Source organism: Epinephelus fuscoguttatus, linkage group LG2 (genome assembly GCF_011397635.1).
Source record: "Epinephelus fuscoguttatus linkage group LG2, E.fuscoguttatus.final_Chr_v1".
Lineage (NCBI taxonomy): Eukaryota > Metazoa > Chordata > Actinopteri > Perciformes > Serranidae > Epinephelus > Epinephelus fuscoguttatus.
Window position 1 is genome coordinate 40,407,871 of NC_064753.1, and position 24,874 is coordinate 40,432,744.

Here is a 24,874-nt window from a genome sequence, read left to right on the forward strand (position 1 = left end):
CTCTGGCATGCTGCTCTGACATGGGCAGATTGTTTTGCAGTGATTAGTGTTTTGTTTTTACATTTTTTCTGTGCACACTAAATGTGCTGAAGATATACTGCCACGGTCATTTTGGTCTCCTATTACCTCGCAGTGAATTGAAATATTCATTTAAGCTCTAACCATAAGGGCAGAAAATAGAGAGGGTAATCAGGTTTGAATTAGTTTTGTTGTTTAAATGGAATATATGCCTGAATATTAGGAAGGGTCATCTTAACTTTTAGAAAAATATGCCCTTAGAAACCCTTAGGTGAGATCACAGAGTGATGCCTCGCTACAGATGGATCTGCTTGCGAAAAATGCCATGGCAGAGCAAAATGGCTGGGTGTGCCTGGGGCTGTCTGGCCCAAGTGTCACATTGATAAGCACTGGAAAATATTTTTGCTTTTATGCAATTCTGGAAAAAAGCCAGAAAAGCATGTCATAAGAGAGATTGGTGCATAACAGACGCATCGTATTATCTTTGGTTTTCAGGTCCAGTGTATTTTAGGAGTTTCTTTTTTTAGATTTCCGAGCTAACCTCAAACCACTTCTTCAACTTCTGCTTTAACTGTGTTTCCCAGAATGCCTTTCATCATCCAGTGTGGGGACCCACACTTGTTGCTTTCACTGAAAAGTCAAGATATGTACATGCAGTATCTTGTTGCAGCCACGCTCATGACTCAAAACACAACATGTCATGTGATCATTATTTTCTTCATCATGTCCGACCTTCATGTGATCAAAAGTTCTTGGCTTCAGAAACAGCAGTTTTGAAAGAAATACAATTTTGTTTTTTAAGTACATCTCTTGGATGGAGCTGCTCAGTTGTCATGGAAATATCTTTTTTGTCATGTGACTGAAATTCCATTCTCAGGTCACATGATAACATAACCAGTTTTATTATATTAGAAAAACTCAATAACAGACACAAAAAGTGTTCACTAAAAGCTGTTTCCTGTCTCAAAGTGTCTTTAAATTATTTTTTTCAAAGTGCTTATCAATCATCAGTCTTTACTGTCTTCACACTTGTAATTCATAAAACCAAGAATGATCACCCATTTACAAACATCAAGGCATGATTTGGCAGAGACTCTGTCTCTCCCTCTCTTTCTCTGGTCAGAGCATTCATGCACTTCATGATAGATGAGGTGGAGTAGAGGGGAAAAAAATCCCAAAACTGAATATTCCCCTCACTGTAATCGTTTCAATCTGTTCTGCCAGAACAGATTGCGGTATTTTGCTTCCCTGTTGGAGTGCTGTATATATCTCCTCCCTCCCTCTCTTATTTCCCCTCTCCCTCTCCCCTGTTCCCATTATTGCAATATGGCACTCTCCATTTCATTGTCAGTCTGGGCAGCGCAGCTGTAGCATAGACTCGTTACATTGTGCCTAAAGCCCACCGGCCACCTCCCTGGTGAAGGCGCATCATCATCCATCATGGATAAAACATTACACTACACCTATGTGGCCACCAGTTCCTGCTTAGCCTGGAATTGGTGGGGATAAGCACAGACAATATGCAGTAAAATTGGCCACCTACTATCAAAATGAAACACTTAAGGAAACCTCCACCCTATTTGTCAGGTCAAATTGAATGCATTTTTCTGGACTGAGAGAGCGTGGAGCATGTAAGATTAGGTGCTGCTTCTTGTTTTGTATTTTCCGGTGATCCCCGAGCCCCGTTTAAGGAGTTGCAGTCCGTGTTGATTGAGAGAGCCCCTTTAAGTGGCCGTGGCAATTCCAACAACAACAGTCGACCTCCTCTGGCAGGAAGAAGGCCCTTAACCACAAGAGCTGGGTCTGGTGGGGGGGAGGTGGGAGGTGAGCCAGGAGGAAGGCAGCTTGCGGTCGTACATCTTGGGAAGGCTGCATGTGTTGCCCAGACAGCCCCTTAAGTGACTTCACCTCATCTCAATGGTGCTCATTACGAGCGATAGAAAGCCATCCATTCAGGGCAGCAGTATAAAACAAACCAACTCCATCTGGAGAGAGGACAAGAGGGTGTCAACATGGGCTCGGGAAATTGATTGGGTTCTGTACAATACTGTGAATAGCAGAGGGTCCTACATCTCATCATTTTCACACACTTGACTCCTTGCTGTCACGATTACTGCAGCACATTTAGAATTTGAATGCATCAACAGGGTTCCCACAAACTCTAAATATTTACTCATAAAACAGAAAAAAATATTCAAGAGCCTCCACAGTTGCCCTCTTTAAACATATTTCAATAGCTAAAACTCAAAGCGGGGCACCGTGGCAAAACCCACACAGCATCCAGTATTCATTTTGAAGCCCATGTTTACGCCGCTCGGTTTGGTAGCCTAGCGTCTCCAAGCAGCAGGCTCCTGCTGGGATGTTAAGGAAGGCTCTGCCTTCACAAGATGGAGTCTAACAGAGAGGAGGGGAAGACGGGCAGAGAGCTCTTGAGACTGCATTATCTTCCACTGTCAAACTTGCTTGAAATGCCAGTTTTGACAAATAACACCTTCCTTCAAACTAATATCTCCCTGTAAATGCCTTTTCTCTCTCACGTAATACACTTGGATGTACAGGTTTGGCTTTGGAGTGCAGGAACTGTACATATTCAGCAAATGAACCGGAGATAAAATCACTCACGCCTGCCTGTGAAATAAGCACCAAGACAGGATTGTGCCTGGGAACTGTAGCGGGGTGAACAGATTTAGCCAACCAAGAGCTGTTGAGCGTAATGGCTTTGATTTGAATTTCTACTCCTTTCATTAGAAACCATTGACATTTCAAGCACACCTGTTCGCTATTGTCACTGACTAACCTTTAAAAAAAGAAGAGTGATGTGTCTTTCCTGAAGAGACAAAAGCCCAGAAACAAACACTGTCACACTGACACACACTCTCTTCACAATTACAACAAATAATGAGAAAAAAAAAACATCATAAAAGAAAGCGGGAAAGAATCATGTGTAGTAATGCACCATAATTGAAGGGTTTATTCAAGTGTTTGATGTGCCTGCAGAAAAACATACATTCAGGTATGTTCAGTGCTTCAAAGCAACATTATTCCATCAAATGTACATATAGTACAACATTTTATACTACATTATAGATGTAGCTCTGATGGTCCCAAAAGACCTGCAGGAGATGGATATAAATGTACGCTCCTCATGCAATAGAAATTTCACTTTGATGTAACAAATCCACATTGCAAACAGGGTGGGCCGTATTTGTTGATGCCATTTAGTAGTGTAATGCTAGCATGTTTAACTTCCCTGTGTGTTTGACTTATGTTGTCAAGATTTTCCTTACTGTTCCTCTTATCTCTGTTGGAATTTATGGTCTAAATTCTGTGGTAAAAAAGACCCTCCTTGTCACAGCTGACTGTTCCCGTCGACATATGGAATACTTTTGCAGTTTTGCAGGGATGCACCTGCAGCTCGACCACAGAGAATGTGGCCTCTTTGGAGCTCATGTTGCTTTGAAAACTCATATATCAAGTGACGATTGCCAGACCTCAAACATAGCTGCAATTCGCTTAATATGACCCAGCGTTGTTTAACTCTTTCTTCTTGTGATTAAGTTACTGACGTGTTCCCTTAATTGTGTCTCTCCCATATGGTGAACACATTTCAAATAGCAAATAATTTTTAACAGTGAACCTATGATATCTGATAAAATGGTATGAGCCCTGTCAGTTATCATTAAGGTTTAAGGCACTGTAGGCGAAGTAACTTTTTACAAGTACCAATAGTTTTTTTATTGCCAGTGGGTAAACAGATTGTAAAGTAGGCTAACTTAAAAACTTAGACCTTCCCCACCCGACTCTCTTGGTTGCCTGTAACAGCCTGTGGACTGATTCTATGTAGAGGACTCAGGCAAACCTCTCTGGTCAGGGTATCACTAGCTATGTTTCCATCCAAAAGTGATTCGAATCATTCGGGAAATGCACATTAAAAGAAATACGTATCCTGTGTATCTGGCTTGACTAACCCTAACACTGGCCGTCTGAATAACCGGTACTACAAAGCTGGTTACCAACTATTCAGTCAACTCTGGGTTTTCCTATCCAGCCACAAGCATGTTCATGTGAAAGAGGTGGAGGTATTAATTACGAGTGACATCATCAGCTGCTTCACGTGAGATGAAACAGTACCAAAAGTGTATGGCACTGTGAGACAGTAGCTATGTTTCCATCCAAAAGTGATTCGAATCATTGGGAAATGCGCATTTAAAGAAATACAAATCCTGTGTGTTTCCATTAAATGTACGGACTTTGGTGAAAACTATGAACTCGCCCGAGTTTTCCGCAGAACCAGAAACAAAACAAGTCTTGCATTCTTCTTCTACATTTTCTGACAATTGGCAACAAGCTTGTAAATGCATTACCGCCTTCCCGACCCAGAGTGTGGATGTCACCATTGAGAGAGGTGCGCTACGTCAGACTTAATTCGAACATAACTGTTTCCATTAATTCAAAAAACGTTGATTTTGCGAATCAACATTTTTTTAATCAACCAAAACCCGGCTAAAGTGAGCATATTTTAGTTTGTGCGAATCAGGGGATTTTAATTCGAATTTTGGCGTTTCCATCATAATTTTCCGATGCGATACTTCTAGATGCACATCTAAACAGGCTGATGGAAACATGGCTACTGGATACTTAGTAATTCATTTGTAATTTAAAAATAAACCAAGCCAAAATTCAGCAGTTTTCTCGTTTTTAGTTTTAAACCAAAAACAAAGAGAGAAAACAGAGCCGTTTTCCCCTTTGTGTTACAGAATTAAAAACTAAAAACACTTATTTTAAATTTATTACACTTCACTTCCACTTCCTGTCTGTCAACCATGTTTGTTCCAAATGGGAAATGGTTGGTTAGCAAAAACCAAAACGGGCATTTTTTTTTTTTTATTTGGCAACAAAAAACGTGATTTCATTTTATGTTTTTGGTTTTAAAGGGGGAAAAAAAAGCGTGACTTCGGTTTTTCATCTTAAAACAAAAAGTTTTTGTTTTTTTTTTGGCCACAAACCAAAAACGGGCAGCTTTGAAATGATTTCTAGTTTTTTGATTTTGCAACAAAAAAAGGGAAAAAATGCTCAATTCTCTAATTTTTTGTTTTTGGTTTAAAACAAAAAACGACAAATCTTTTGGTTTGGAATTTGGTTTGGTTTGGTTTTAAATAAATGAATTATGAAGTATCCAATGATGCCCTCTGACCCTTTCCCCACAGCATGCTGCATCTCTCTTTAGCTCCTCTACACTGTGTATCAGTAGCTAACGTTAGCTAAGAAACGGGGTCCACTAACATCAACAAATGAACGGCACCCACCACAACACAAAGTCCACACATGCTGTGTTTCTGCTTCATACATTTTGCGGTGGCAACTCTGAAACAGACCTATATTTACGACTAAGGTTTGCACTGGCTGAATTCAGGCTTTCTCAGCTGCTAACTGAGTGTCTGTCTGTGGGCAAAGTAATCTCTGAGTGGTGGGGATTGAAGCAGAAGGACGGCGGGGTGTGCTGGCTAATTCTTGACGCATTTCTGGTCTGGCAGAGTAAACTCACCAAATTCAGTGCACTGTGTCATAATTCAGTCTTCCATGGTGCTGAAAAAATCCCAGAGGAAACACTGCTGTGAAATTTGTGATATTGTGGTTTTAGCTGGCTAATGTTAGCTAACATTGGCTCTCTTTGTAATGCAGCCAAATTGCCAGCAGGGAAACGTAGCACAATACAGTCACTTTTTGAAGTAACTTGTTACATTCATGTACTCCACTACATAACCAGCTACAATTAAGTTTGTTAATTTCTCTTGGGGTGACAATATTGGCTGAGCTAAAAGCTAGCTATTTCATCGGAGCTGGGCCTCGCCACCAGGGAGCAGTGCTTAGCTTGGAGGTGCATCTTCAAATTTTAAGTTGAATTCTTAAGCTGACAGACACTTATTATCACCCAGACATAGTTTGTATTTCACTGTGATGTTCTTGTCTTTTTTGCCCACAAATTCAAAATAATGCAAATACTTCCACGATGAAAAAGCTGCCTTCTCCAACATCTCGCTTGCTGAGTTACTCCGGTGACACACAAATGCATCACAATCGCACCGCCACTGACACTTACGCAGGTGGCTGCATAATGCCTGACAAGAAGTAGGGGATAAACACAGATGTTGCGGATGTGCTGGGGATTTTCTTTTCTTTGTTACGGATTTAAAAATGCAACAAAGTAATGGATAACTTGACTTGCAGCACAAACGTGTTACGTGATTAAGTAATCTGAGTACTCTGACGCGTTATTTTGTAACGCATTATCCCTAACACTGATTTAGTGGAAAACGTCAGCTAATTCATCGAAGCTCCTGGCAGTGGTTTGTAAATTTCTTTATCAGTTATGAAGCAACCAACACCAGATCTATGCTGCATAGCTAACTTAACACTAGCTGGGTGGCCAGTAAACTAACTGTAACCTAAGCTACAGTTAGCCAGCTAGCTGTAAAGCTATGCTGCATGGATCTGCCGTTGGTTGCTTTAGCATCAGCTAATAAAATTTGCAAATGGCAAGCAAGCTGGTATCATGGAGCCAATGGACCAAATTAAATATAGAAACACTGCAGATACCAATGCTATTTTAAATATGATTGTCATTCATTTTCCAGTATTTTATCAACATGATGCGGATCAATGACGATCAGTCTCTCGTTAGTGACTGATGTGGCTGATGCAAGCGCTCGCTCATGGCTATGGAGGATTCTGACTGAAGTTCAGTTCACGGCCTCAGAGAGAGGATTTTCTGAAAATTACATACAGAATCTTAAAGTTAATTTAAGCAGAAAAAGGACATGAACCCTCCACACACACACACACACACACACACACACACACTGTAGGCACACTGCCGTCTTGTTTCCAGTTATTTTATTTTGTGTAGATTGACAACATTTTGATCACACATAATAATTTTCCATGTTTGCACACTTGCTGGCCAGCGCCTGCAAAATATTTGTGAATGTATATAGGCATTGCTGGTCTGAAATATACAACTGCATCAGTAGGTATAAGCTCTATTCCTCATATTTCATCATTTACAATATCCATATTCACATCCTGCCCTACATTTCCATTTCCCGTTTTGATCAATATTTCATATCTTCATGTTCCATATTCACTTTTTTTTTTTACTAACTTAGATTTTTTTTTTTTTACTTAGGACCTACCGCCCTGCACATACATTAGCTTTTTGCTCTTTGTTTTATTTTTATCTTATTCATCTTCTGTTTTATTCCATTTTTTGTTTTATTTGTGTGTTTAGTTTTCCTTTTTTTTTATTTCTACTATACAGTCTATGAAAATGTCAGCTAAGCACTGCACACATTGTGTATGTGATGTATAACGATTTTAATACTGAAAAATTTAGTTTTAGGTCAAGAGATGTTTGATATGCAAACCACACACACTTAGCGGACCTGGTTTGATCAAATTATTTCTATCTCCTGCTTCACTCATCACAGCCAGTAATTCAGAATTAGAATCCAATACTTCTCAAAAGAATCTGACTTTAGATTTGGCTCCTTGGAGAGCAAACCCTCCAGACAGTGGTCAGTCCTGTGGATTTTTAAGTAATCTAACACAATCCCCACCATTACCCAAACTAATTAGAGCTCAGACTGTCATATATCCCGCTTTATGTGGTCACAAATCTGCTCCTCTGCCCTCTCCATCCTCGTCCTCTCCGTGACTTCTGACGTCAATCAAGCCATTGGTTTCAGCGGGCTGTGCACTGCGATATTTCAGCCGCACACTGAGAGGTAATTAGAACAATGATTACCAGCGTCCAGAAAAAGAGTGAAGACAGGGAAAGAAAGTGCTGACATGTGTGAGGTGAGCTGTGCCAGGCTCTGAAAATGTGCCCAGGCAAGCACATGTATGACGGGGGTGTCTGGGTGCACACCGGCTGCTTCCTGCTGAAGCAAGTTATGTGCTGTGCAGTGGCAGGTGGGAATGCTCCATGAAGCCATGTGCTGCTGCCATCTTTAGCCCGGGGTCTGGGCCAGGTACACAGCAGCTGTTTGTCTCCGTGGGCAAATAACCATCACACACACACAATCTACACACCCATGCATATTGGTCAAATGTGTCGGATAAGAAGATATATCACCGCTGGCTCAGGATTGAAATGTCAACTTTTTTCTTGGGTTTTAAAACTTAGTTTTAAGGGTCCAGTGTGTATATTTACTGAGATATTTTTGTAGAAATTGAATCTAATGTAATAAGTCTGTTTCCTGTGGTATATAATCACCCAAAAATAAGAATTGTTGTATTTTCCTTACCTTAGAGTGAGCTGTTTATATCCACATAGGGAGCAGGTCCTTGTCTATGGAGTGTTCCATGTTGCACCACCATGTTTCTGCATTACCCGAAAATAGACAAACGAAACACTGGCTGTAGACAGGACCATTCACATTTTTGCATTTACACATGGGCCACCATAGTTAGCAGCCCCTCTGCAACAAAAGCATTGTCATAACAATGATATTTTAATGTGAAATTGCCTTATTCATTTACTGGCTTAAATAACCAGGTCCATTTGTTTTGGTGAAGAAGAGACTTGGTGCATCTCAAGTCATCCGAGAAAAAAGGTGAGCACAGATTAGCAGGTGGTTGGACTAGTAGCCCAACTCCAACATGCCAAACAGCATTGGAGAAACGCTGATTTGTAATGTGAAAACTGCTTCATTCAGTGTTTTTACCAGTTTAAATCGACACGCTCTCACTCCAACCTCGTCACATATCAAAAGTTGGTCATGGACCTTCCACGTTCACATACAACGTGAAAGGTACCCTGGGTGCATTGGTTGTTGACGTTCTGGGACGCCGTGTCAAGTTCTGCCTGTTACATGCATTGTCTTCTTTCAAATTACACTTACGTTTCCACAGGAGGTTTACTGTTTACATACAGTCTACGCACTATGTCAGTACAACAGCGTGAATTGACGTTTTTTTCCCTCCAACGACAAACGTGGTTACATTTAGCCAACAGATGCACACGGTTGGGTTTAGACAAAAGGAAGTGGTTAGGTTCAGGAAAAAACAACAGAGTTTGGCTTTATAATGTTACGGAACATGAACACGGCTCTCCCGGGTGAAAGTCGATGTTTGTTGGACCCATTCACCATCCCTACTGCCCACCCCACTCGGACTTTCGCCACCTTAACTTTTATCATTGTTCTGCTGTGTTTCCCCTTGACGCTGCCAGGTGCTGTTAAACTATAACGGCGACTGGCAGGACACCTTTTTCGTTGGTTTCTGATGCCACAAGTCACTGCTCAAGCAGCGGATTTCGACGTCTTTAGAGTGAGACTGTGCTCCCAATTTCCAACTTGCCAAACAGCATCAGAGAAATTTGTAATGTGAAACTGCTTCTTTCAGTGTTTTTACATGTTTAATTCACCAGGTCCATTGTATAGGAAAAGAGGAGACCTCTTCGGATGATTTGGCTCCTGGTAAAAACTTCCATAACAATGAGCACTGAAGGGATACTAACTGGGAATAGTTTCAGATAGTTGCAATCTGTAGTCCTCACCACTAGATGCCACTAAATCCCCCTAAATCTTACACACTGCTCCTTTAATCGAACCTGCGTGATAATTTAGCATTGGAGCTGCACTTCTGTGTCCAGTGGATGAGGCTAGAATTCATTCAGACTGTAAATAATCCTGCACCAAATGCCACACTAAAGACTGTTCATCCGGCTTTCTTGTGAGCTGAGCCTCGTGCCCTTTAATCTGGTTTAAATAAGATCAGGATCATGCTGGGATCACATTCAAGTCAATGACAATATTGGTAATCCACACCAATCATTTGAGCAGAATAGCTGATTTGGTGATATTATTGGATATTAGCAAAGTGGTAATACTCAAGCGAGGGATGTTTATGATTAAATAATATTACATCTAATTTGTAATTTGATGCAAAAATGATAAAAACGTATTTATATGTGTGCAGATTTCCTTTTAATCTGTCCTGGCTGCTCTTTTTTTTCCCTCTATACACTAAACTAATGTCAACACCAGTCTTCCTTGCAGTCCTCTTAAAACACACACATCCATGCAACTTCATGATGCCAGAATATATTAAACTGTACATATGGCTGCTGCTTTTAAAAGAGTTCAAAATATTTAGAAACGTTTGAAATATTACGCTCAACAGCTGCTTCAAGTGCAAGTTAATCCACCGTCCTTTTCCGTGCAGTAATCTAATGGCCATTTCCTCGACTGCGTGGCTGCCATTACTTGATTCATGATGTGAATATCTCTTTAATGTTGGAGATTTGAGATTTGGTCTGACCTTGTTCTTTAATCTGGAAGAAATATGTTCCCAGAATGCAGAGCAACAGGCTGTGGGGAAAAAAATACACATACTGTTGAAGAATTAGAATCGAGTTTGAACGCAGCTGTGTGCATGTACATAATATAATTGGCCTGTGGTAGTGAACTGACTAACAGGCAGGTCTGCTGTTGAATATATTGCTTCATTATAAAGAGCAGAGCATATTGTAAAAATCAGGTGTGGGGTTTTGTGTAGTGTTGGAATAAATGTTATGGTTTCATATCAGTGGACTGGGGATATGTCTTGGAGAAGAACAAATGTTGGCCATTATATTATAATGGAGGGTCATGTAAACCTAGCTGGGAGCCAAAACCATGATCATCTGTCAGACTGTACTGTATGTTGTCTTTACTGTGTGTTTTTAATGTGCCATTATCTTAATATTATACATTTATGCAACATAGAATCCAGTGACTTCTTGCTGTGCAGTTCTGCTGTACAAAATTGTCAACATTTGTAGCACAAACAAGTATATTACTTGCTTTTAGTTTGACAACACAAACATAATTTTCAGATATTTGCTGGTACAAAAGTAGTGTTAACATTACCTAACGACCTTTGCAACAAAATACCAATATATTCATGATGAATTTCAGGAAGCAAGACTTTTCTGAGAAGCCTTAAATCCCTGATACGTAATCTAAAGCACACATATGTAAAATGCTTGTTACCTTAGCCTAGATCTTTAAATCATTGGCAACTGCTGTGGAAAAACAAAAACAGATTTGATATGATAATATGATGATATCAGAGAAGATTTATTGATTTACTGCTCATTGATAAAACATTTAGCACAATCTGACCTGACAACCTAAATGGCAGAAAAAATGTTAGCATTGTACTTTTATGTAAACCACACATACATTTGCACGTTATTATGGGGTGGATATGTTGAAAATGTATGTTTCAACAATTCTGTGGTTAACATGTGGTTAAGTTTAGGCAAGAAAACCAGGTAACCACCTGGTTATGGTTATAAAAAGTTCATGTTTGGTTTGAAATACTCAGTTTTGGGGGTACAATCCTGACAGGAAAGGCAGCGATGTCTAGGTAAAATAACAACTGCTTTTTGGGGCACTGTCCCCAATGGAGCCGCAGGAAACACAGCGACAGGTCCCTAATAAACAGCCATGTTCGGGGGCTAAAAAGCAGCTGAAGAAACATCCACAGGCCATTATAAAACACCAAGATTTGGGGGCGTCGGTGGCCCTTTTCTGCATGTCATCCCCCCTTCTCTCTCTCCCTAGCCTGAGTGTCAGACTGAAGCTCCCAGAACCTTCAGTCTGACATTGCCTCCATTGAAGGCGATTTACAAGGGGGAGGGAATTTGATTTTTCCCTAACCAATCAGTAGAGATCAACGACTCACCCAGAATCTGACGTCATTAGTATCCATGCCTCGGGGGTGCCGAAAACAAGCGAGCATTGCCCGTTTAAAATGTCTCCATCATCGTGCACGCCCAGCTGCATCGCCGTTATATCCAGTTTAGCAGCTTCCTTAATTTGATCTTCCATTAACGCGAGTAGTGGCGAAATACCTCAATAGCATCGTTAATGTGGTCTGTAGGATCTGTAGCGGTCGCCATTGTTGCTATCCTCACCAGTTACCCACCAGCGTACAGCTTGACATCAGCGTGGCGCTGATTGGCTAATCGCTAGACCTGCCCCCACCCCCGGCGTTCATTGGTCCGTCCATCGTTTGGACGAGATAAATTGCAAATTCATTGCAGTATGCCAGACCAGAGATGCAAGCCTACTCAGTTGAGTGGGTGGGGTCTATGGTCTGGAACCAGGCTACTCTCTCCCCCTTTCACGCTTACCTGTCCTGTCCATTAAAGGCAAAATGCTCCAGAAAATATCTTTAAAAAAAAATAAAATAAAATAAAAAACACCAAGATTTGGGGTCTAAAAAGCCACTTGAAAGAGAATCATGGGTCGCTAAAGAAAAACCCACATTTGGGGACTAAAAGCCACAGGAAAGAGAGCCACGGGTTGCCAAAAAATACCCATGTTAAGGGGCTAAAAAGCTGCTGGAAGGAGAACCATGGCTGTTAAAAAACATCCAATCCATGTTTGGTAGCTAAAAAGCTGCTGGAAACACAGCAATGACTCACTAAAAAACAACTGGTTAGGTTGGTTGTTGTTCTTGAACAGTGGTCTGCAGCTTGGCCGGCTGAATTCACATTCAGATCTGAGGTTGAAGAAAGACTATTTAAAGTGGGGGTTCTAAAAGTTTTGATGACTGAGTGCCAATTTAGGGAGCCAGCTTATGACAGAGGACCGCAGAGGAAAAGTGCAGTTTCTATATAACTAACCTTAGCGGTTAATAGGCTGACCCCAGATGTCTTCAGGGTCCTAGCAGGTTTTTAGTCGTCATTTCTAACCTGACAGACACTTGTTAGCAGGGGCAGTGTGACACAGTGGTCCTGTAATGTATTAAATGTAAGTTGCAGATGATTAAAGGTATACTACGTAGGACTGTTTTTTTTTTTATTATTTTTTTTAAATTTTATTTAATAAGGGACAGTGCACATTAATTAACATGATCACTTAAGTCACGTAAATGTGCCAGATTTAGCCATACAGGCTAATTTTCATCTGCAGTCCCTGGCAGGTTGAGGGTATATACATATATATATGAAGAGGCATTAAAATAACTGTTGGTTACTGTTTGTAAATAAATTAACTTTCACTTAAGCAAAAGCCAACCCCAGATTCCCTCTCATTTGGCGTTTTACCTTATATATATATATATATATATATATATATATATATATATAAAATATATATTTCAGGGTTGTGTCTCATGGATGCTGCTTCTTACGGTTTGGCGCCTGGTCACTACATTTTAATAAAGCCCTGACCTCACCTGAGTGCTGTGGAGGTACACGTCCATAAACATCCTGAGCACAGGAAATAAGAAGAAAATAAGAAAATGCAGGCAGAGGGCTGAGACTCTGCAATAAATACACTGCCACACACTTCTAATGGATCAGAAGTGATGATTGAGAGGGATTACTCCTGTATGAATCTATACACTGTTTTATAAGGTTCCTGCTTTGTACATCTTTAAAATATTATGCATGTATTTCATGTCATGTTCAGGGGCCACACAAAATGTTTCAGAGGACAGCCATTGGCTCACAGGCCCCACTTTGAGCAACAATGATTTGAAGGTACATTAGTGTACCATCATGGGTAAATGACTGCTGAATATAAGCCCATGCCTGCTCCAGTTATGTAGTAGCCTTATGTTGCTCAGTGTCTGTCTCATGGAGCCCAAATGTTGCTCATTTACATGAAGTAAATACTAATTTGTTAATAAGTGCTTTGATCTATTGTTGTCTCTATTCATTCACTCAGTCATAATTAGCCTGTCTGCCCCCTTCTGCCCACCAGGAAATATGGCAGTATTTACAGATGACACATTGAATCATTCATGCCTTCCCCTCTGCAGTCCTGCTGAACTGTGTAGTGCTGTGTGTCCTAGTTTCCTTGAAATGTGTTCAGGGCCAATAACAAGGATACCAAGTTTGTATTAAATGAGTGGAAAAGATTTCTCAGATATTTAGTCCTTGACAGCAGCTACAGAGTTATAATAATCACAATTCACTGGAAGAATTTGTGACTTCATTTGTAACGGAATGAAAATAACTGAGAAATAAAATGGTAAAGATATACAGAGAAAGAAGTGTGGCCCAAGAGGTGAGCCTTGAGGCACGCCATGCAATCAGAGAAAGAATCATTAATTACAAGTAAAAACATTATGTTTGACAGTTTAAATGAGAACAGGTCCAGAGGAGCCACAGATATCAAACATAAAGAAGCTCTGGCGTGCTCATGGGGGGAAATATTGTGATGATTAATGTCATGGATTACTCAAACCAGTGGGGGGAGCTGTTCCATATGTCTGACTGTGTTGTACTGGGTGATTCAGCAGTGTAGGGATATCACTTGTTTCCAAACACTCACCAGTCACCCTTCCCTTTCCCCTTCTCCCTAAAGCCTAGTCACAAGCTGAGGGAGAATACAGCACTTGTTTTCTCTGCTTTCATAATTCTGCTCCACTTCACTGCAAACAAACGCTTTTTATCCTAACAAACATAGAGCCTTCTTCAAAAATAGGAGTGACGTAAATGTCAGATTTTTCACCTTGGTTGATACCCTTTCAATCCCCTATCCTAAATAAACAAGGATCTTTACTTTATCCCCTCCTCCACCCTGGTCCTATGACAATACCCACCACCCTCCGGATTATTTTAAGCAACCTGATTTAAAATTTAAGGGACTTAATCCTATCTTCTGATTTCCAGCCACCATGTGACATCATCTTTTGGAGTCAAGTTACAGATGTTGGCCTCTGTGTCTGTTTGGATTTCTTCTAAACAGGAACAAATTTTCTCATTATTTGGGCTATGTATAAACTACTTATGAAGACAGCTGCAATGGGCACGGATGTATCGCTGCATCACTACTTGCTCTACTGTATGAGAGCTGTTTAATCACAGGATTAGGCTTTAAGAGACTGTGGCTCACTAGATTCACTGCTATTGAACTCACCGCTGCTGGATATAGAGGACTCTGGTGGCGTGAATTAAGATCATGTTTTACTGCCTTTCAGCTGAATCTCAGTCTATGTCCCCCGGAGGACTGTTACTCGATTGCAGCGGAGGGTAAACCTGACTAAATTCAGTTTATCCACATTTTTATTTGCTGAACATAGTCTGACTTTTATGGAGCAGATTTACAACATACGCTATACAGTACTAAACAATGTCAAAAAGATGCCAGTGAGTAAATGATGATGCAACAGTTTAGGAGAAGAGAAGGGAGACAGTTTAGAGTAAGGTGAATTTGTGGTTAAAAGGCAACCATGTCAAAAATAAAGTTGAATTAAGCAATATTTGATCATACCTTGTCAAGTTGTGTCACTAACCTTTTGGCAAACAGCTGTCCTCCTAGAGATCCAATAGAAACAACCACACTGGTTAACGCCTCTCCGTCCTCTTTCTCATTCCAAGTTGACTGTAGGGAAGATAATTATTTTACGTTTATATATGAAAATTGGTTTTAAGGTTTGAATTGATGATTAACAACATTTGAGTCACAGACCGCACCTTTTCCCGAAGCACCTTTTTCTCCCCAGAGATAAACAGAGGAGGAAGAAGAAGAAGAAGACATACTTCATTGTTCCCTGAAAGGAAATTCAATTTTGTCACTCTGTTGTCATATACACACAGGCCCAGAATACACACACATGCACAAATATTGAATTTTATTATATTTATATTTATATGACAGCTTAAGTTAGCACATACTTGGCAAATTTAGATTAATAATATGAGCTTTGAAATGGTGTTTTGATGTATTTTGCTTCTTATTTATGGTGTCCATTTACTTTGATTCATGATGAATGTTTGCATTTTTGGATTCTCCATTTATTGTTAAGGCATGTGAGAAAAACTAATTTTTTTTTCTAGTTTCCCTTGAGTTTGTAACATTTTGATGATTTTTAAGCGATCAGGCACCAATTATACATTCAAAAAAATAAAATAAAATAAAATATTTTTTAAAATCCCAGTGTAAATCAGTCTATTTTTATTGTGAGTTAGAGAATGGTCGGCGAGCCACCTGGCACCCTGTTTGGCCCCCTGACCGTAACTTGAGTGTTACTGGTAAAGGTGAAAAGCTGAAAACAGCTCTGACTTTATGTTCCTATTCTGTTGGGTGCCAATAATTAGTGACAAACTTGTTCCAAACAAGTTATTTAGCTCAACGTTGTTGTTGTTGTTGTTGTTGTTTTTAAATTTCATTTGAAGGCTTTTCTTGAAAACAATGAGACAAATCAAGTCAAGTAACAGGTAAACTCAGACATTTACAGAAGAAATAAAAATATATATAAAAAGTAAAGTAAAATAATAATAATGATAAAAGGCTACCAGTTGTACAGAGTGCTTCTTAAGAGTGCTATGACCTCAGGCAAGGGCCATGAAAAATTAGCTGGGTGTGTATCTTATCCTCCCCTGACCTCATTTAGACAAACAAGAAATGGGTCCCAGATAGCTGAGAATATTTAGATTGCGTTAGTTTCCAAGAATCACAGTCTCTCCATCTGAATGACTGAAATCATGTCAGCCATTTAACCCAATGTTAATATCAAATATATCATGAAAATGAGTGTCTGACAGTGGCGTTAGGTACAATGGGCTCCAGTGCACGCTATTATGATTGGCCCTAAGGCATGCTAGTTAGTAGTTATGTGCCTAAACTAGCTTCCAAATAATCGTGTTGTCACATGATCAGATAGAGACTTGACATCGGATAACACCAACATACACATTACCCAGAAATCATCATCATCGTATATATATATATATATATATATATATATATATATGACAAAAATACCAATGGAAATTAGGGATTATTCATTTAATTGTAGTTTTTTATAGTTTATTTCTACTTTGTGGAGAGTCATATATTTTATAACATTTTATAACATTTTTTATCAGTTGCTACTGGCTACTTTACGAAAGAAGAAAAGAAAAACATGATGGAGATGGGTTTGCCCAACATACAGTTGGAGGGGCCCCAGTGCAACCGCCCTGCCTGCACTGTCTATATTTACGCCCCTGGCCTCTTAATATGACACGACTATTGTGGAAATATACTATGTGTGTGTTTTGGATCATAAGTTACTGTTAACTTCTTAATGTTGTAAAATAAGTCAAATTTTCGCATAGTTTCAGCCCACCTGTGGTGAAAAGCTGCGGTGTTGTGTAAGGATTGAAATCCCAGCCCATATTTTAGCTTCAGCCTGCGCACACAGGATCCAAACTTCCGTGTGACTCCACACCCTGTTTTCCGGGGAGCCGCCGGAGATCCAGCCCTTCAACACGCTGCTCTCTTACGTCCCGTCCGTGAGCAGTGAGCTGGCCGCGGCGGAGATTTCTCCTTCTGCCCGGATCTTATCTTTTCCTCCAACTGTGAGCTCTTTCTCCTCTTTTTTTCCGCGCCTGACACAAACCACAGTGTTAAAGTCTGCGCGTCGGTGCTCAGCCGCCCGCAAATCTTTGTGTCCTTGCGCTGCGCCTCGGTGGCAATGGATTGATTTCAGTGTTTTTTCTCCGACCTCTGCCTCGACCAAGTTGAGAAAACAGTGTGTAACCTGCGGCTCTCTTCTTTTCACAGCTACATGGTTCATCCGGCCAGTTTTCAAACTACCTGGCTCCGGATGTTTCTGCACATTTTGGGACTTTGAACTTTTTTTTCCCCGCTTGTGCATTTTTCCAGGAGGTGGCCGGGGGGATTTTAAGGATTTGTTTTTTTACTAAAAGCTTCTCCGGGGTTCCTGAAGCCTGCAAAGATTTATTTGTGAAAAGTGATGGCCGAGCGGGGAGCTCTGTCGCTCCTCTCTCTTCTCTGTCTCACCTTTCTCTACACGGAGACCACCGCCGCAAAGCATGTCGACAAAGGTAAGTGATTTTAATACACTGCTCTTATTCTGCTCTGTGTGTGTGTGTGTGTGTGTGTGTGTGTGTGTGCGTCGACCGGGGAAACTTGGGAGTTGTAAAAAGGAGGCACACGGAATGCAAACTGTTGGCTGTGGAAATCACACACACAGCTAAGTAGCTATGGTGTGTTCAGGTCAGCTCCTCTTTCACCATTTACACAACTTTAAAAGTGGACTACTTTCCCCCAGCAGGCACCAGCCCCTGTTTGAAGCAGCAAAGCAACACGCTTCCACCACTCCGTCCTTTTGTCTGCACACACTGTTGATACGTTTCTCTGTTTGTGTTTCAGATGATACACACACACACACACACGCAGCGTGGTTGCCTGCTCCACAAATATATCTTTGTGTCATGTGCATTTGGATTCACCAGGCTGAATAAGTCATTTTATTTGGGTTGCATCATGCACCTACCTGTGTTTGCAGAAATAAAAACAGCATAGCAGGAACTCGCATGAGAGAAAATACAAAGAGTCATTAGGGCTCACTGTCCGGTAATAAGCTCGCATCATCAGTCCAGCAGACATCTCATTACCTGGGCGTCAATACATGTTTAGCTGATGGATAAACAGACCCTTATTCATTTGCTCCCCCGTTAATTGTTTTGAAGTGAGGGGCCACTGCACTGCAGCCTGGGTCTTCCTCCAACTGGTGGTGCTCTGCACTGAGAGATCTCACTCATATTACAGGTGATTTCTTGATATTAAAGCTATTGATTGTGCCTCAGCACACCAAGCCGTGAGTGCGTGAGATAAAGATGCCTCTCCAGCAGTCATTGGCAGCGTAGGAGCTCCAGCATATATCACACAGAGTCACATCTTTATCATTTAAGCCCTTCAGACGCTGCTATCAAACACAGCAGCAGCATGTGGTCTGGAAAATTGTGAATATAACTGACTGTTGTGCAACATGGCCCAGTTTTTTTTCTCCAGTCATTCTCGTGATATGCAAAATACTTGTGTGTATGTGTGTAAAAAAATAAAAGGAAAAGCAGTCCAGCCTTTGAAAGGTTGTTGTTTATTTTAAAAGGAGAATGAATGTGGATAGAAGACAGGGCCTTGGAGTGACAGGCCTGTGCTAGCTGTTGGGCTCTCTTGCGTGTGGAGCCTGATGAAAGACCCTCTCCTGCATGAAAAGCGCTCTGCAGTGGTGGAAGGGGAGATAGAGAGACAGAGAGAGGGAGAGAGAGGAGGAAAAAAAAGCCCCTCCTTGGCTTTGCTGGAGATCAGTACAAAAGAGAGAGATGGGGGTAGGGTGAAACAGGCCGACTGTCTGGAAAGTAATAAAACCAGGAGATTAAGGGGACCAGGGAGTTCCTTTGGGAGCTTTGATTGATTCCAGAGAATTGGACTGGGACCCACACGCAGAGCGAGTCTCAAATTACAAATTGTGGGGTCCCCTTCTCTGAAAATATCTGTTTATTCAAAACACATTTCTTTGAGGTCCCGACTGTGGCCAGAACTTATCTTACTTAAAGCTGGCAGCCTTAAAGAGTCTCATTTGGTTTGGGGGCACATTTTTGTTTGGTACAACCTGTAAAAGTTCGGCCAAACTTCTTTCTCCGTAGCTCTTACAAGTTGTTGGAACTTTACAAAAATGCTTTAAAAAGTTCAGCTTTTGTAAATAAGTCGCAGTGAGGAGAGTGTAAAATCCATTTAGGCTCTATCTTATCTCTGTAATCCTGCTGGGAGGAGGGAATAGTGCGCTGATTGTCTCCCTGCGGACAATGCAAATAACTTGCTGAAATGTGTAAACATTTGGCAACCCTCTGCGCTCCTACAGGCCCGCTCACAAGGGGCTTGTACTCGCAGACCACCTCAGATGCAACTCTGCCCAGACTTTTATAAACAGCTGTCGTTTTCTTTGGCGCTTTTAAGGTCTTCTCTGCGGACTCTGCAGCTAAGAGCATAATTTACCACCTTTGTGTTGCTGTGTTTGGGAATTCCTGGTGGTCCTACATCCCGGTTCGAGGTGAAAAGAAGAGGGAAGGCTTAAAGCTGGATCTTCTTCATCCTGAACTTCAGAATAATTCACTTACCACCCTCATTTCACTGTGTAATCTGACAGCAAAGTGTAGCTAAGGGTTTTTGTTTTAGCTGTTCACACAAATTAATTTGACAACTTCATCGCAAGCTCAAAACAGCTGCATCTTTCCCACATGTCCGCATCGTCTTGTTGAGTTGAGAGGGGGCGTCATGCGGAGTCACCTGCTGTCTCTGCCATATAGAATATGCTGTTTACTGATCATTTATTTATGGGCTCCAATCGCTCATAAAGTCCTAATGACCTCCATCCACCGAGAGACAGATAATTGCATACTTGGCCAAGTGTTTGATTCATCTGTTTCACTAATGAAACCACCCCCATTAGGAAGCGCTAGTGATCTGCTGGGGACGCCGGTGTTTTGCTGCTGCTCCGTGTCCTTGTGTAAGATGTGGTGTGGCGAGGTCAGCGGTATGAGATCACAGCTGAAAATAACAAACTTGTTTCTGTTTTCAGCAGCTTAATATCCTTGTCCAGGGTTTGCAAGGGTGAAAATGACGGCAATTATTGAAATAATACGCCCTAAGTGTGACAGCAGTTTATCACGTGTAATTGGCAGGGGGAGGGTGGATCAATATCCTTTGAATAGATGGCACGACATCTGCTGTGGCAACTTTTTTGGTGGTTGGGGATCACTGTAATCACCTGCTTTCTGCTTTTAAGCTCTCAGCTCTAACTGTTGTGGCAAAATAATAGGACTGTTGACTGTAATTCCATCTAACAAGCCTCTCCACTTTGTTGATATGCTCATATATTGCTGTTATTTAAATCAGCGCACACAGTGTAGGCTGAGCTGCAGGATAAATGTACACGCAGTGCAGTTAAACTATAGCAAGGCGCCATCATTTGCACCATATAATAATGCACGCCTTGAAAAGCACGTAGTTTGATCCCATTTCTCAACATATCAAAGTTTCATGCCTCAGCTGTTAGCGTGCAGGTTTAAAGCTTGTACACCAGATTGAATCTACATGAATTCTTTCTCCACACTCCATAAATTTTAATCCTGTATTTTTCCGTGTGTTTATTGATCGCTGTTCAGCATGCTGTTTGAAACGGTTTCTCTAATTGGCATTGTTAGCCCCCTGTGTATTTGAGACGTAGACCTGGCTGGCTGTTCGTGATGGTGAAGTGAGGGCTGCTTCGAGTGGAGAGAAGCCAGGGGGTCATGATCTTAAACCCAGAACGGATCACGGACAAGTCCACGGCTTCTGCTGCCTCCCAGATGAACTTGCTCTAACGGAGCAGCTTCTTGTGTGGTACAGAGAAACTACACTGAAGTCTGCTTTTCCTGTCTCTCCACTGGAGCTTGTATACCAGCCTCTGATTCTGGTACACAGTCAGCAGCTTTGAAAGACTTTCTCGGGGCTGTATGAAGTTTCGCCCACATTCAGAGAAATGTATTGTTTTCTTTCTTGGCGGTTGTTGTTTTCCTGAATATATATTTTCTAGTATTTATCATTCTTTGTCTTGTAAACTACCTGTAAAACAGTCACAGTTTCACCCTGAAAAACAGTTTATCTTATGTGTGTGTGCATATTTTAACCATGTTTTCATACATACAGATATTTGGGAAATGTCAGTATTGTGAAATTAATTTCAACCTTATTGCCCAACCTTACAGAGATGTTCTCAAACCTTCCCTCTGTGTATTTATGTCCTCTGGGGTTATCACCTAGATTTTAATAATACCAAATGGTGCCTATTCATTCCATTGGAGTTGCTCACCTGGTGCATATGCCAAAAAAGTTTTCCAGCTCCTGGGTTTACTTCCATTATACGTGACCCAACAAGTATGTGCAGTAGTGCTTCTACCGCTGGCCCAGCCTACGAGTTCCTTCTCAGCTCACTGACTTGTGATGAATATTGTGATGACGTCACCGATGAAATATTAAACCACTATGGCTCAAAAATTCAGAATAGAAAGAGTCATAATTGGCCTTGTTTGCAGTTCGAGTCGCCTGTCAACAGTTGTACAGATGTTTCTTTTATAATTGTGGTCTATAAGGAAAATGCTTTTTGGGCTGCAGGTGATTTTTCGCTGCAATACTGCAAATGGCCACTTGGAAAAAACTGCTGCTAGGCAATGTGTCTACACTGGTTTGAAAGGCACAAAAACCCCGTTTTATTCCTATTTGGGAATGTTGGAAATATGAATATCAACAGTTAAATGTTATCGGTTAACTACCGAAAATATTTATGAATGGTTAAACATCAGTCTGTTGGTTAATTTAGCTACTCCTTAAGTCTTAGGTTACTGCACTGTGCAGCACCTGGGCCTGGTGGTATAGTGTACGTGACCTGACATAAACTTATTATCCTGATATGACTTGAGCTAAATGATCTGGCCTAATTTGGTTATGTGAGCAGAAGCAATTGTTCTCGGAGCTGGCTGTCTGAATAACAGGAACGCAGTAGCTTAAGTGACAGGAAACACCTTTTGATGTGTACTGGAAAGCTGTAGGTGTGTCAACTGGTATTGCTTGTTTGTCAGACACTTTAAATTGCTTTTTTGAGTCTCTTTATTCTACACTAACAGTAGAAGCTAGCTAGCAGCACCGCTCATTCCGCTACTAACACAGTCCTTCTGCTCCAGTCTCCCCCCATGTTGCCCTGGTGAGTAAGCGGCTTAATTTTGAGATCCCAAACCACTTTAGCATTGTTAACTACAGTCATCCTAGTTAGCATTGTCAGCACTGCAAGTGGTGCTAACATAGATAACGAAGCTAAAGGGGTTTTGCAGCTCAAAATGAATGGCTTACACACTGGGGTGATCTGGAAGGAGACCTGAGGGTGGTCCCTATGTTTCCACAGCAATAGGTACCACCACCAGGATGGCATTACTAATGGTAATCGCTGAATAAGTGGTGCCCCTAGCTAGCTACCTTCCAACCAACTCAGGTGGTTCACAGTGCAGAGCAGCCAAAGCTAACATTAGCTAACCAGTGGAGACAGGAGGTTGGGCAGTGGGCACCATGTTCTCACATGTAAATGCAGCTAGCCTGCCATGTTTCAGCAAAGCCAAAAGTGTATACATAATGTATATCACAATACATCAGCATTTAACCACCTCAAAATGGATAGTACTTTAAAATGTGGTGCTAAGTTTACTGAGTCAGTGGAGCGCCAAAGTAAAAGAAAAGGCCTCTTGTGCTTAATGGCATCTTAATTTTTTGACTGGTTAGTTCCTGGTTAATGGGTGTCAGGTTATCGAAAGCAGAATTAACTGAAAATGACATCAACAAACTTCTTTCCCGTTCAAACACTTGGATGAAGTTAACTTCAAATTGCACCAGCTTTGCTATTTAAATGTTAAAAAGGTCCACACTTATAGCAACAGTTCCTGGTCCACCAATTCCATCAATTCCACCTGGACATTTTGTACGTGCTGGCAGAGAATAAAGGCTTTTTTTCCCCCCAACACTTACCTCTTCTGCTAATCAATTTCCTGAGGGTAACCCTGCTCCCTGGACACAGGAAACCCTTTGATTGAATGTGGTGTGAAAGCGGTATACTGTAGGTGTTGTCCTGAACCATCAGTTTTCTCTGTACTTTGAAAGCCAGCCTATTTGGTGTTATGATTGGTCGGTTCACAAAAAAGCGGCTCACATCAAGTGCGCTTCTCTTAAAAGCTGAACTTCTCTCAGCCTCGGAGGTGCTCCTGCTGTGACTAAAACGATGTCAGACGCAGCACCTTTCCAATCCGGCTGCTGTGTCTTCTTTGTGTCTGATGGCCCTTTCATGTCAAAACAAAAAAAGAAGAGCTGAAAAACACTTGCTGGGAGTTTGAAATAAGTTGAAAAGTGTCAAGAGGCCATAAAGCTGTCCATACTGCGCTATGTGATGAGTCCTTTGAGACTTTGTGGTAACCCGAGAGACGTTACTTCAACAGCATTGTTATCTTTTACTGGAGACATAGCTGGAGACATGTGTGCCTCACTGATTTCCACACTTCCTTTAGTTGTCTTTCTAAAATTAGAACAAAATGCAAAATTTCTATTTCGTCGTGGTGCTGTCGTGCTCTCCAGGCTTCCCTGTTCTGCTGTGATTGAATGATGCTCAGGCTTAATGACCTCTGGGAGAATCTTTTCAGTTTCCATGGAGCTGGCGCGCATAGCAGCAGCGTGAGCAAAGCATACAAAGAAGACACTGAAATTATGGCTACACCTCACTAACAGTTGAGTTAGTCAAGTTTAACTGACCAGGTCTCACCACAATCTTGCAGTTATACGAATGTAACATTTTGTGTGTTGTATTGGGGCATGTTACTGGAGTTAAAGGGATACTTTGCTGATTTTCAACCAGCTTTGTATCATAACAGTGTGGGTAGTGTGTGTAAATGAACTGTGGTGAATCTCCCTCCATCTTACCAGCGCCTGGAGCTCCTGCTCATCTCCCAGATCTAGGGTTGTTGCTCAAACCACAGATTGTACTTCTGAATGTTCGTGTGCCGCCACCACTGGTGCAAAGACCATAGAAGCGGCTCAAGAGAGACGTCTCCTTCTCTCTTAAACGGTAAAATAATGCAGTCCTGATTAAATATAAACCAATAATTTGTCACTGCAATGCCTATTTATTGCCTAAAATGTTTGCAGAAACATGTTTTAGTGCACTGTTTGGCTGTAATATGAGAATGTGTGAACAGGAAGCAGGCACCATACTGCAATGTGTTATCGGAGGATGAAAAACCTGAGCTCAAACCTTAAAACCAAGTAGTGCTAATTGAATATGAACCAATATTCTGTTACTGCATTGCCTCAGCCATTTTTTGGCATCAGCAAAATGTATCTAGTGGACTGAAAATATGTATTCAAGTAGGCTACCTGAAGTTTAATTTGTATTTGTAATATAATTAAAAATCGATACTTGGCACAATGTGACGATACGATATTACCACACAAAAATATTGCGATACTCTGCTGTATCAATTGAGTGG

The 24,874-nt window shown here is 41.1% G+C and overlaps 1 protein-coding gene and 1 long non-coding RNA gene across 12 annotated transcripts in view; one reads left to right on the forward strand and one right to left on the reverse strand.

Moving 5' to 3' along the window:
• Positions 1 to 8,319: 8,319 nt before the first annotated feature.
• On the reverse strand, positions 8,320 to 17,223 carry LOC125901846 (uncharacterized). Its single transcript, XR_007451038.1, has 4 exons — positions 17,137 to 17,223; positions 15,500 to 15,576; positions 15,319 to 15,407; positions 8,320 to 8,401 (listed from the first exon to the last, which is right to left on the reverse strand). It is a non-coding gene; the product is annotated as an uncharacterized LOC125901846 (long non-coding RNA).
• A 13-nt stretch (positions 17,224 to 17,236) lies between these two features.
• Positions 17,237 to 24,874, forward strand: part of neo1a (neogenin 1a) — a 248,723-nt gene continuing 241,085 nt past the window's right edge. For 8 of the 11 annotated variants that reach the window (XM_049597522.1, XM_049597561.1, XM_049597586.1 and 5 more), the window contains exon 1: positions 17,237 to 17,857. In XM_049597522.1, the coding sequence (XP_049453479.1) occupies positions 17,767 to 17,857 (91 nt within the window). In that variant the 5' untranslated portion in view covers positions 17,237 to 17,766. The remainder of the gene's footprint in view (positions 17,858 to 24,874) is intronic. The other 3 variants (XM_049597552.1, XM_049597612.1, XM_049597578.1) reach the window with 1 other exon arrangement.